This window comes from Capra hircus, chromosome 20 (genome assembly GCF_001704415.2).
Source record: "Capra hircus breed San Clemente chromosome 20, ASM170441v1, whole genome shotgun sequence".
NCBI classification, from domain to species: domain Eukaryota; kingdom Metazoa; phylum Chordata; class Mammalia; order Artiodactyla; family Bovidae; genus Capra; species Capra hircus.
In genome coordinates, this window is record NC_030827.1 from 35,041,772 (window position 1) to 35,054,959 (window position 13,188).

Consider the following 13,188-nt stretch of genomic DNA (forward strand, 5'->3'; position numbering starts at 1 on the left):
TCACTTTATTGTCATATTCCCTTTTATGACAGTCTGGAAACAAGCTTGAAATATCTCCAGGGTCTGCCTGCGTGCATATTCTTTGGTGTAAATGAAGTCTAATTTCTGTATACATGTAAATAAGTGTTTGAGGGACTTCCCTGGCAGTCTAATGGTTAAGACTCTGTGCTCCCAATGCAAGGGCACAGGTTTGATCCCTGCTTGGAGAACTAAGATCCTGCATGCCACACAGTGTGGCCAAGAATAATAAATAAACATTTTAATTAACATTCCAATAAAAAATATAGTTCTGTTCCTTGATGTCAAGGAGACAGAATAGGAGGGCAGGGACTGGAATCAGTGGTATGCGTGAGTTTTGGTCTCTATCGCAGACTGTGACCTTCCCAATTTTAGTAATTAATATTCTTCTACCCAATTTCTTCACCTCAAAAGTAAGCATATTAATTTAATAAGATGAGCCACCACTGAAAGCCACTCACTCTTCATGAGTACACCTTGTGTGTTCATGGTCAGATGGAGGGGGTTTGTGATGACAGAGCTGAATCAACACCAATCAATTAAGCTCCAATCCTAAGAAAATTCGAGATAGAATATCTTGCTCCATCAGCCCCTGAACACCATTTCAAAATATCTCTCCCTCTGGAAACAAAAACATTCCTAACCCAAGTCTGAAGGCCTTTTCCTTCTTTGGTTAGAAAATATTCATTACTAAAGAATTGCTCTGCCCCAAAGCCCAAAGCAAGTAGGTTTTTGAGAGCAGAACATCGTTTGTGAAGCAGTATGAGGCTGAATTTAGGTTTTCTGTTAGTGGTGACAGTTTAACTGGATTATTAATACACTTGGGAAGACACAAAAGAGAAAATGTCCTACGTATTAGAACAAGATGTCAGGAATGAGCTTCTCAAAAAGAGGAGGGCGAGCACTGAAGAGACCTAGATTTTAGTGATTTAATTAATTACAGACCAGCAATGGCAGGGGTCTGGTAATAGAGCCATTTCCCCACAAAGAGCAGATGCCTGGACAGGTATAGTTACTCACATTGCAAGTGTTTTTGCTTCTTGTTTGTTTGTTTGGGGGGTTTTTGTTTTGTTTGTCTTTGTTTTTCCTTCACGTTATCTCCTCTCCCTCTTAACTTCTGGCAGTTTAGTGAGTGTCACATGGCAGGAAGCACGTTTATTTGAAACAGCTCTCCTAGGATAACCAGCTTTTCCTCCATTTTTGTATGTAAAAGTCTAAAACTATCTTGGCATAAACCAAATTTTACTATCCTTTTATATAGCTGTGTCAACCTTGGCAACATTTAAAAGAAAAGAAACTTTGAAATGGTTTCTCCAGGATGTAAGCATGTTAAAGCCTAATGTATATGCCTAGTAGCTAGTCTCCATAAGACTCCAAACCTGAGCCATTTGCCAAATCGAAAAGATTACATCAATGACTCGAGTATCCAATGGATTATCGTAATTAACTACCTCATAATAAGCATGGCTTATATATGTCAATGTATTTACTCAACATGTAGATTCATATTACTGACAGGCTCTGTTCTAGCTGTTTGAATTACATCAATGTAGGTATGAAAAGGGCTCATTTTCTTTTATGACTTGGTACTTGTGGACTGTATTACCTATCTAATGAGGAAAATTTAAAAACATGTGGTAGAAAAAAAGGACTTCAAAGTGCAACAAACATCTGAATATGTGCTACAGCTAATTCATCTTTGAAAAGAAAGTGAAAGTGTTGCTCAGTCAAGTCTGATACTTTGCCCACCAGGTTCTTCTGTCCCTGGAATTCTCCAGGCAAAAATACTGGAGTGGGTAGCCATTCCCTTCTCCAGGGCATCTTCCTGACCCAGGGATCGAACCTGGATCTCCTAAATTGCAGGCAGGTTCGTTACCATCTGAGCCACCAGGGAAACCCAATTCATCTTTAGAGTGATTTAATCTAATAAGAACCATGTCAGCCTCAAGGCTTAATAAAGGTTGGCATGTAGATGCTCTCTATCAATGCTCTCCAGAGAGCTGACTTTCTGGAACTCAAGAATCCTCTTCAAGCTGGTCTTCTGATTTAAGTCCTCTATCCCGCTTCCTTCCTTCAGGTGGTGTGCCAGTTCTCTCTGCTCAGGCAGCGCCATGGAGCCCAGCACCTTTAGTCTTCAGTCAGTCCCCTTCAGTGGTCCCAGGCGCTATGATGGCTGGTCAGCCTTCAGGATTCAGTCAGCCAATCGTCTTTACCACAAGCCCAAGTGTTCCGGGTTGGAACCAGCCTTCCTCTTTCGCGGTCTCAGTTTCCTCTCCACCCCCTGTAGCTTGGGGCACATCAGCATCCATAACACCCAATACATGGTCAGCAAACAGCCCTCTGGGGAACCCTTTTCAGAGCAATGTGTTTCCAGCTCCTGCTGTGTCCGCCCAGCCCCCCTCTATGCTCTCCTCTCTCCTGGTCACTCCTCCTCAACCACCTCCCAGAACTGGCCCTCCAAAGGATGTCCCCAGCGATGCCTTCATTGCCTTGGACCCTCTTGGGGACAGAGAAGTCAAGGAAGTGAAAGAAATGTTTAAGGACTTCCAACTGCGGCAACCACCTACTGTGCCGGCAAGGAAGGGAGAGCAGAACTCCTCTGGGACCTCGAGCGCCTTCTCCAGTTATTTCAACAGCAAAGTTGGCATTCCTCAGGAGAACGCAGACCATGATGATCTGGACGCTAATCAACTGTTGAGAAAGATCAATGGTAAGCTACCTACTTCTCTGGCAACTGCACCCACAAGGATTTCAGTCGTATGAATCCAGAGAGTCTCTCAGAACCCTCTCCAGACCCCTCATAGCTGTACTCTTTGCTTTTTTCATCTATCAGGGGTTATGGAGACAACTTAACCATTTAGCTTATGGAGTTAACAGGGTACCTTGGTTAGCTATTTCTAAGGACTGGCCCAGTGCTGCCCTCTTGTGACAATTCTTAAAAGGGCTGCGAGAGCTATTGAAATTCAATGGGTTGTGGCCCCCGGAGCACTGCAGGTAGGTATGTAGGGCTGTGGGCTCATTTTTTTCATGAATAGATATGCATGGATCATACTACCCATCTAATAGGGAAGTTAAAAGGCGTGGTAGAAAGAAAGAGCTTTGAAATGCAACCAGTATTTGAATGCTAGCTGTACTTTTATTAGTTAATCTATCAGGTAATTGAATCTCTAGAAGTCTTTATTTCTGTGTTGGCCTCAAGGCTTAATGAAGTTTTGCCAGGTAGGTGTTTTTAAGTGAGGGAATTCTGAATCTCTTCCACTTCAAGTGAATATGCTTGGCTTCCTCTTCCAAGAAGGGATGGATTTTGCTTGTAATCATCACTGGAAGTCCTGGTATTTGGTGTGATAATTTTTGTTTGGTCAATGTCAGTTTCAAAAATATGGAACTTAATTGCTAAGATAAGCCTGACCGGAGGACTTGGACTTGCATTGGAGGAAAGCTTGTTTACTGACTACTTTTTCACCTTCTAGATCTACCAAAGCCAGCTCCCCGACACAGTGCCCCGCCAGTTACCAAATCTGCTGACAATGCATTTGAGAACCCCTTCTCTAAAGATTCTTTCCGCTCATCACCAGCCTCTGTAAGTACCAACTATTAGAAGCTGATATTCCAAAGTACACACCACATAGAGTTATCACCTCCTGAATTAACCTTGCTTGTATCTTTGACAGTAAAGGACATCTGAATAAGATTTATCACTAAGAACCACTGCAGTGTAAACCTCAACTCAAACTGGGGAAAGATTATTTTTACAGGAACTACTCTCTTGAATTTGGAAAGCAATATCATATAGAAAAGTCCTTTGTCTCTCACTTAATCTAGCCTGGGAAAGCCCTTTGGAAGAAAATTGAGCCAAAACACTATGCTTAAAAACCTTTCAAACGTTTAATTTCCTAACACAAAATTACTTAGCTCATAAAAATAATATTTTGCATTTTGGGGGAGCAAACATAATTCTGAATCTTGCTTTTGATGTAAATATTAAATATATATCAATCACAAGCAGGAAAACACAAATCATTGTAAACCCATACAATATCTGATTAGTCAGTGACCTAAGCGATTTTTAAAGGAATCTGAGAAGTCTTAATTATAGGTATTTTCTTATCATTGTAATTATAGTTATTGACTAGGTGGTTTTGTTTCCATAGATGGCTTCTCTTCAACCCACATCATCCGATATATATAGAGATCCATTTGGAAATCCTTTTGCCTAACTTCTGTAAGTAGAAGATCCTGCTAAGCTTAGGCTTTGTAAGAAAGGGTGGCAAAGAGAATAAGGGTGAAATTTGAATTTTAGAAATGGAAAGAAAAAGTTCTTCTGAAATGGAGAAGTAAAATATATGGAACACTATGCCTAACTAATTCAATAATGACTAAGCTGAGCATTTATGAATAGAGTTCTTACACATATTAAAAAAATAGTAATATACTCATGGATATAGGTTTCTGTCCTGCGTTTTTAACGTTTCACTTCTGTATAGAAGTAAAACTCCATATAACACATAACAGCCTTCTAGATTTTTGATCTTCATATTGAAGTGATTGCAAAGTTTCCTAGTAACTACTCAGTTTTCTATAGAAGCTTCAAATTCTGAAGGCCTTCTGAAACCACCAAAGAGGTCAGCCAAACAAATCATGATTACACTTTTGTCATCCAATTCAATATGCATTTCTTTGTAAGGGAGCCTCACAATTGGTCTGAAATCGTCTGGTGGTATTAAATCTCAAAGTGGTGACAGCTTCCAGTGACCCCTTGAAAGGCAAGTTCAGATGAGTCCACTGGTGGGTTTTATCCTCAGTCAGTTATTGTGGGTTACCACCTTAGACTTGGAAACGGCAACGCACTCCAGTGTTCTTGCCTGGAGAATGTCATGGACAGAGGAGCCTGGCAGGCTACAGTCCATGGGGTTGCAAGAGTCGGACACGACTTAGCAACTGAACCACCACCAGCACCTTAGATTGAGATCTGGGAGTGAAGATGGGAGTGTGTTTCTTTCTCATCAGTTAGTGGAAGCAACTTTATCTGATCTTAAAAGATTGCAGTTTGTGGAGGAGAAGAGGCTTATCTGCATTTTAGAGGAAGTAAGGGATAGCTGGAAGAGGAGAAAAATAGGAAGAATGAAAAGAACCCAAACTCATTTTTTTTCCCAGTTTTGCTCCCTGGCCCTCATTCACATGGGACTACCAAACTCTCGACCCCAACTCTCTCTCAACCCACGTAGAACTTAATTATTTTAAATAGATACATATCTTAAGTCTGATACTAACAATAAGATTTGAGTTTATTTGCAGTTTGGATTATCTCCCTCACTCCGCTTCTATAATTACAGTCTTTCTGAAAATGCTTTTCCATAAAATAGGCTACAAAGTGAGATTATTGAAAAGGCAAATTCCTGGGCCCTAGCCCTGAGGAATCTCCCTTGGTGCTGAGAAAAAGCTTTATTTTAGCAAGTATCCAGATGAGTTGCAATGTAATAAAATGGTATGATATATTGAATCTTAACAGGGACTCACTCTTGCCCCCTCTCCCGGAGAGGCACCCATGAACCAAGCAAAAGGAATAGCATGCACTAACAGTCTAGGAGGATTGTTTGCATCTAATTGAATTGACTAGAGGTCTCTCTGGAAGCACTTTCTTCTTTAGGTCGTGAAGGAAGGGGAATTCTAGTTAACCTACTAAATGGTAGATTGGGGAGTGACTAGAAGAACTACCGTGGGACAAAATGGCCAACATTATTGAGCACCTGAGTTAATCACTTTATTACAGATTCTACATCAGTTGTTTTATCCTCTTGAATCAGTCCTAGGAGATACTATTATTAACATAGATAATAACTTTATGTTTAACACACTAAATATTTGACCCCAGAATTCTAACCATGGGTTTTTTTTTCTTCTCCATACTTCTCTAGGAACTTGGCATGCTGACTGTCCAGAGAAACAAAGAGGTTGGCCTTGGTAGTCAAGGACAAAGCTAATTGGCAGACAAGTCCTGACCTTTGCCCTTGTTTTAGCTTTGACATATTATCAATTGCCTTATTTCTTGCTGCCTCTCCCACTTGTAGAATACCTTCTACTTTCTATTTCGCTAAACTGAATCTATGGCTTTAAATAAATTAAGAACCTAAACTCCCTAGCCGAATGTAAGCGAAGTAGTTTTCCTACTTGGACCCTTGTCTATTGTGACCCTAGAACCTTCTGGAACCCATGTGACCCATGTACCCTTTGGTTGGGTGATGCAGCCACCACAACCCCTCAGATTATACTGTTTTGAATAAATTTTGAAATCCCTACTGTTCATAGTGTTTGGGGGTTCTGTTTCAGAGCATTAAACCTAAAGATTGTAGAACAAGGCACCTTCTTAAATCTTGCTTCAGACCATCACTTACAGAGCATTTTTAAAGTAAAATGGAAGCAAGTTCAATTTCTCCTTAGGAGAATCTCCTTGGAATCTGACACACCTACGAATGTTTTCAAGGATGCAACTTTTCTTTCTGAAGATACATTTTCTCTCAAGGGTGAGATTGTCCTTTCTCTTACCTCTTGCTAGCTATTGCGAAGGAGGGAACACTCATTTTTCATCTCTCCTCTTCTTTTACCTCCAGTTCTCTTTTCAGTCATTTTTGCTCCTGGGCTTCTCTCTTTCATAAACAATAGAGTTTTATGGGGCAAAAAAATCTAATGATTCACAGGTCTGAAGCCGCTATGCTCTACCTTCTCAGTAATCGCTAATCTCAGTAACTAGAGTTGCAAATGCACACCACCTTTATCCTTACTATGGAATAAGAGGCTATCTTCTCGAGCTGAAGTTCCAGAACAGTTCACGTTGAGGAAAAATTGAACTTGACTCAGCAATGAAGGACTGCATTCCTAAGAGAAGCACATCACAAAGTTAAATGTGATTGTGCCAAACATGATAGGTGCTTATCTGGGGTCACGCCAGACCTTTATCCAGTAACTGGAAAGCTTTCTTGATGCCACCGTCTCACAGTCAGAAGATAAATGGGGGCGGGGGGTGGATTCTGTAGAGCAAGTATTTGGTGTTATCTTTAAAAATTTAATGTAGGCAGTATTTTTCTCCTCACAATCTTGGAAACTCTTCCAGCTCATTTTCAGTCTTGTTGTTGGCACAGATCTGAAAGGTTTGTTCTTGCCATAATGAGTTTTGTTTTATTTTGTGTATGTTGGGTTTCTAATGTTATTTCTTGACCCTAGTGCTCAGGTTCTTGTGGGTGTTAATCAACCACATACAATGTTATCTTTAGGTGGAAGAAGAGGATGACTGCTCAGGATCAAAACAAGATGGTGGCCTCATGAACCTCTGTCGATTAGCCCCAAGTAGTCCAAGCTAAAGTCCTATGGTTTTATGTTGAATGGTAATAGCTGATCATGTATGGCAATGTCTGACTTTCTACTCAGTTATTATCAACAGACTTGAAATAATATTTTATATGTCCAAATACCTAAATGTGCTAAACTGGAGGCAATTATTTCTAGATAGTTTGAATTTTTGAAAGTAGACAAATTTTTTGAAACTGATGACCAGCCACACAATTGTTTTGTACATACTTATTTCCTTGTGCACTTTTCTGTATGCAAAGAAAGCTATAAATTTACTCATTTCAATAAACTGGAATAGCAGAATCTCATGTGTTACTGTCAATTCATTTGACTCCTGCTTTGGGTTGATGTGATAGGGTCAAGATATAACATATACTAGCGTAAGGTGAGCAAATGTTAATTATGGTGCATTCTGGATTGTCACCAAAATGAAAAAGTAGAAATCTGTGAAATAGGACCACAGGTAAATTAATATCTGATGCTTTTCAAGACTCAATTTTCCTCTCTCAGACCTATACATTCTCCTTTCCTGGGAGTTTAATGGGAGTCCAGTGGATAAGACCTTTGCCAGAACAACCTCAATTATGTCTAATATAAAAATCATTCATTAGTAAACTATTGGTTCATGCCTTTTACCCTTTCCTCCCCTGTTCTTTATTCAGTGATGTTTGACTTCATCAAAACACAGCTCTGTGGACTGGTTTAAGCTTCTGTAAGCTACTCAGAAGAGCGTCTAAGTGAGGTGGGCAAGCTAATGGTCAAATGTCTTTAGCACCAGGACACTCTTAAACACTCTCCCTTATTTAAAAAAAATAAAAAAGACATTCAAGGCTCTCATTCATTTCAAGACCAAGAGCTACAAAACAGATGACCCCAAAGCAGACACTCCTCGAGTGTAGAAGTCTTGGTGTTAAACTTGACATCTCCAGGTAATCAGATGAACTTGACAGAATAAGTGTCATTGATTGGCATTTACTGTTCTGGGATATTTGGTAGTACTGCCTTACCTTTCCTTTTAACTGAAACATTTGATCTGTTTCTGATTAGAATATAGAGAAACAGACTCCACATGTAAGCAGCTTCCAGTAAACCACAGATGAGCTGGAAAGGGCTGCTGATAAGAATATGTTGCACAAATTACATGGCGTATCAAAATGCTCTGCAGTGTATCTAACCCATTGAACCTGTGTGATATTTCCATGTGGTTTAAGCAAGCTCTTGCCAGAGGTTAACCCTTGCTCGTGTGTACAAGGGGATGACATTCACTTCAGTGCAGTAGTAACTGCTGTTAACCAAGCAGAGGGAGGTGCCTCCTGAAGTGTCCCTGTGAAGTGGAAACAGACCTCTTTAGAGTCTCTTAGTAGTAGCAGTAGCTTCCTTGGTAGCTCAGTTGGTAAAGAATCCGCCTGCAATGCAAGAGACCCTGGTTCGATTCCTGGGTCAGGAAGATCCCCTGGAAAATGGATAATCTACACACTCTGGGATTTGGGGCTTCCCTGGTGGCTCAGATGGTAAAGAATCTGCCTGCACTGCCGGAGACCTGGATTCAATCCCTGTGTTGGGAAGATGCCCTGGAGGAGGGAATGGCAACCCATTCTAGTATTCTTGTCTGGAGAATCCCCATGGACAGAGGAGCCTGGTGGGCTACAGTCCAGGGGGTTGCAAAGAGTCAGACATGATGGAGTGACTAAGCACAGCACAGCACAGTAGCAGTGGTATTTAAACCTGTAAGCCGGGAATTCAGCTTTTACGGTAAAACTGTTATCCTTGGGAGAGGGTTTCATTGAAGCATCACATAAATCTAAGCTAAAAGCTGAACTTCAACAGCCAGTGTGCCTTCCAATCTCTCACACATAACCGATACAAAGAGAGAAGGTATTAATTTTCTCAAAATAATCTTGCATTTGTGAAGTACTTTACCATTTACACAATATAACTTCATTCTCCTGCCACTGTAATTCAGCAAGATGGGATCTATTACTGTTCCAGCTCATCTGAGAATGGCGTTGTGCTTTAAAATGGCTACAAGCTGCTTCAATTCTTTAAGTGAGTGGTTTCCATGGTATATTACCATAAAACTGTGTGTCTTAACTACCTTTACTATAGAAGTTGGTAAAGCTGAAAGCTTGAACTCCCAGCCTCCCTTGTACCTAGCAGTAGTCATGTGACCATATTCTGGCTATTGAAGTCTTATTCAGCTATGTAGGGAGATCTTTTCAGTCAGTGGTTTCAAATTCCCCCATCAAAGTATTAACACTGTGTCTCAAGAACCAGAGTGTGATTCTGTCTCTTTCTGTGCTGACAGCAGGGAGGGGAAAGAATAGAGGATGTAGCTAACTCAGCCATTTGGTTGACCCTGCAATAAACTGATGAGTGAGGACTCTGACCCGTATTCCTGGAATGGGTTCAATATAAAGTCTCCTAGTGAAAGACAAGAGCTCCCCAACAGTCCTTGGTAAATATTTAAGCTATTGTAACCTTTGGAGGAGATTGCTAAATAATAAAATGCTAGATTATTGCTGGGAAATGCTATGTTTTAACAAACTCCCTTCTGTTAAAAACAACTAAGTCTCATGTTCTAAGTTGTTATGCCAAATGTGGACACACACAGGCTGTGGTGGCAGTAGCTCTCTTAATGGGTCCTAATTACAGTAGTTCTGATGAACAAGGCTCAGCCTTCTATCATCTCACTCAATGAGGGGCTTAGCCCCTCATTCTCTCTTGCTTCTCTGAATGTGCTTAATTACTAGACCTCTATCATGTGCTGGGGATTCCCTGGTGGCTCAGATGGTAAAGTGTCTGCCTGCAATGTGGGAGACCCGGGTTCGATGCCCGGGTCGGGAAGATCCCCTGGAGAAAGAAATGGCAACCCACTCCAGTACTCTTGCCTAGAAAATTCCATGGATGGAGGAGCCTGGTGGGCTATAGTCCATGGGGTTGCAAAGAGTTGGACACAACTGAGCAACTTCACTCATTCACCATGTGCTGAAGATCATAAAAGTGCCAGTCTCCAGGGAGACGATTGTGGTGGCTGCTCAGCGGCAAAGAAACCGGGCTTGTGTCATGACCAAAGATGATGTGGTTATACAAGAAAAGAAACAAAAACAAAACCAAAAATCACCTCTGAGTCTACATGACTGAGTTTTCCCTAACATTAGCTGTGGAATTTTCTGTCAATTCATTTTTATTTGCTTGACTTCAGTTCAGTTAAGTTCAGTGCAATCACTCAGTCATGTCTGACTCTTTGCAACCCCATGGACTGCAGCACGCAAGGCTTCCCTGTCCATCACCAACTCCCAGAGTGATCCCATCCAGCCATCTCATCCTCTGTCCTCCCCTTCTCCTCCCACCTTCAATCTTTCCCAGCATCAGGGTCTTTTCCAATGAATCAGTTCTTCCCATCAGGTGGCCAAAGTATTAGAGTTTCAGCTTCATCATTAGTCCTTCCAATAAATATTCAGGACTGATTTCCTTTAGGATGGACTGGTTGGATCTCCTTGCAGTCCAAGGGACTCTCAAGAGTCTTCTCCAACACCACAGTTCAAAAGCATCACTTTTTCCGTGCTCAGCTTTCTTTATAGTCCAACTCTCACATCCATAAATGACTACTGCAAAAACAATAGCTTTGACTAGATGGACCTTTGTTGGCAAAGTAATATCTCTGCTTTTTAATATGCTGTCTAGGTTGGTCATAGCTTTTCTTCCAAGGAGCAAGTGTCTTTTGATTTCATGGCTGCAGTCACCATCTGCAGTAATTTTGGAGCCCAGAAAAATAAAATCTCTCACTGTTTCCATTGTTTCCTCATCTATTTGCCATGAAGTGATGGGGCCAGATGCTATGAACATAGTTTTCTGAATGTTGAGTTTTAAGCCAATTTTTCACCCTCTTCTTTCACTTTCATCAAGAGGCTCTTTAGTTTTTCTTTGCTTTCTGAGATAAGGGTGGTATCATCTGCATATCTGAGGTTATTTATATTTCTCCCAGAATTCTTGATTCCAGCTTGTTCTTCATCCAGCCCAGCGTTTCTCATGATGTGCTCTGCATATACGTTAAATAAGCAGGATGACAATATACAGCCTTGACGTACTCCTTTTCCTATTTGGAACCAGTCTGTTGTTCCATGTCCAGTTCTAACTGTTGCTTTTTGACCTGCATACAGGTTTCTCAGGAGGCAGGTCAGGTGGTCTGGTATTCCCATCTCTTGAAGAATTTCCCACAGTTTATGTGATCCACACAGTGAAAGGCTTTGGCATAGTCAATAAAGCAGAAGTAGATGTTTTTCTGGCACTCTTCCTTTTTCCATGATCCAGCGGATGCTGGCAATTTGATCTCTGGTTCCTCTGCCTTTCTAAAACCAGCTTGAACATCTGGAAGTTCACAGTTCGTGTACTGTTGAAGCCTGGCTTGGAGAATTTTGAGTGTTTCTTTGCTAGCGTGTAAGATGAGTGCAATTGTGCAGTAGTTTGAGCATTCTTCAGCATTGTCTTTCTTTGGGATTGGAATGAAAAGTGACCTTTTCCGGTTCTGTGGCCACTGCTGAGTTTTCCAAATTTGCTGGCATATTGAATACAGCACTTTCACAGCATCATCTTTTAGAATTTGAAACAGCTCAACTGGAATTCCATCACCTCCACTAGCTTTGTTCGCAGTGATGCTTTCTAAGGCCCACTTGACTTTGCATTCCACGATATCTGGCTCTAGATTAGTGATCACACCACCCTGGTTATCTGAGTCATTAAGATATTTTTTGTATAGTTCTTCTGTGTATTCTTGTGTATGTTTGACTTCAGTCCCTATTATCTTACTTTACCTGTAAGAAAGGGAAATGATTGCTGTTCTAAAAGTTACAGGGTCAACCAACTCAGCTGAGGCTGGATTTGGGATGTTTCTGGAGTATGTCTGATGCTGCCTCCACCAGGTACTTACTTACGCTGATGGATCATCACAGAACCTGTTGTTTGAGGGCAGCTAAGAAGGGTGCTGGAGCACAGGAGCTAGCAGAGAAGGAGGAGGATGAGAAGGAAGGGTCAATGTGACATGTGCCTTCTTGTCTCCCTCACTGGCCAGTGAACCTGGTTCACTGGGTCTTGATGAGGGCTGAAACAAGAGGGCTAAAAACAGGAGGAACTGCCTCTTTCTGATGAAAGACCTTGGGCAAGGCAGGCAGTTTATGGCCCACATGTCCACTCATAATGAACAGACAACAGTAATGGAAAGGCTCATAGTGGCTAAAATTAGTAGAGGTTATTTTTTTCCTATAAAAGTCTAGATTGATGGCTGCTGATGCTGCCTCAGCAACTCAACAAGACCCTCGAGGACACAGACTCTTAACTTTTCACTCCAACTTTTGTAGCTTTGGCTTTCTGTTCTTCAGTTTGTTTCTTAATGGTCACAGATGGCCGTGTAGCTCTTGAATGGGATGTTAACCATTCAAGGAGAGCAGAAATGGGAAGGTGGTGCAGTCAATATCTGCTTCTCATACCAAGCATTTCGGTTTTCTCCAAGGCTTTCTAGTGGACTCCAACTATGGCTCATTCATCAGAATGTGGTCAAATGGTCACTTTGAGGTGCAAGGGAGGCTGGGAAACCAAGTTTTTAGCTTTAACAAAATGGCAAACCACTCCAGTATTCTTGCCTAGAGAATCTTCTGGACAGAGGAGCCTGGAGGGGGCTACAGTCCATGGGGTTACAAAGAGTCAGATATGACTGAACAACTGGGCACAAAACAGAGTATAGGGAGTTAAGGAAGAGGCAGGGCTGGCTGTTTCATTCGTGCGCCCCAGGGCAAAATACAGATGGAGGAATCTCCATGGTTCAAAGCAGGG

The 13,188-nt window shown here is 41.4% G+C and overlaps 1 protein-coding gene across 4 annotated transcripts in view; it reads left to right on the forward strand.

The window, feature by feature from the left end:
• The window catches only part of DAB2 (DAB2, clathrin adaptor protein), a 77,280-nt gene extending 69,615 nt beyond the window's left edge, over nt 1–7,665 (forward strand). For 3 of the 4 annotated variants that reach the window (XM_005694774.3, XM_013972817.2, XM_018065604.1), the window contains 4 exons: nt 2,096–2,728; nt 3,489–3,598; nt 4,170–4,240; nt 5,934–7,665. In XM_005694774.3, the coding sequence (XP_005694831.2) occupies nt 2,096–2,728; nt 3,489–3,598; nt 4,170–4,235 (809 nt within the window). In that variant the 3' untranslated portion in view covers nt 4,236–4,240; nt 5,934–7,665. The remainder of the gene's footprint in view (nt 1–2,095; nt 2,729–3,488; nt 3,599–4,169; nt 4,241–5,933) is intronic. The other variant, XM_018065603.1, reaches the window with a different exon arrangement.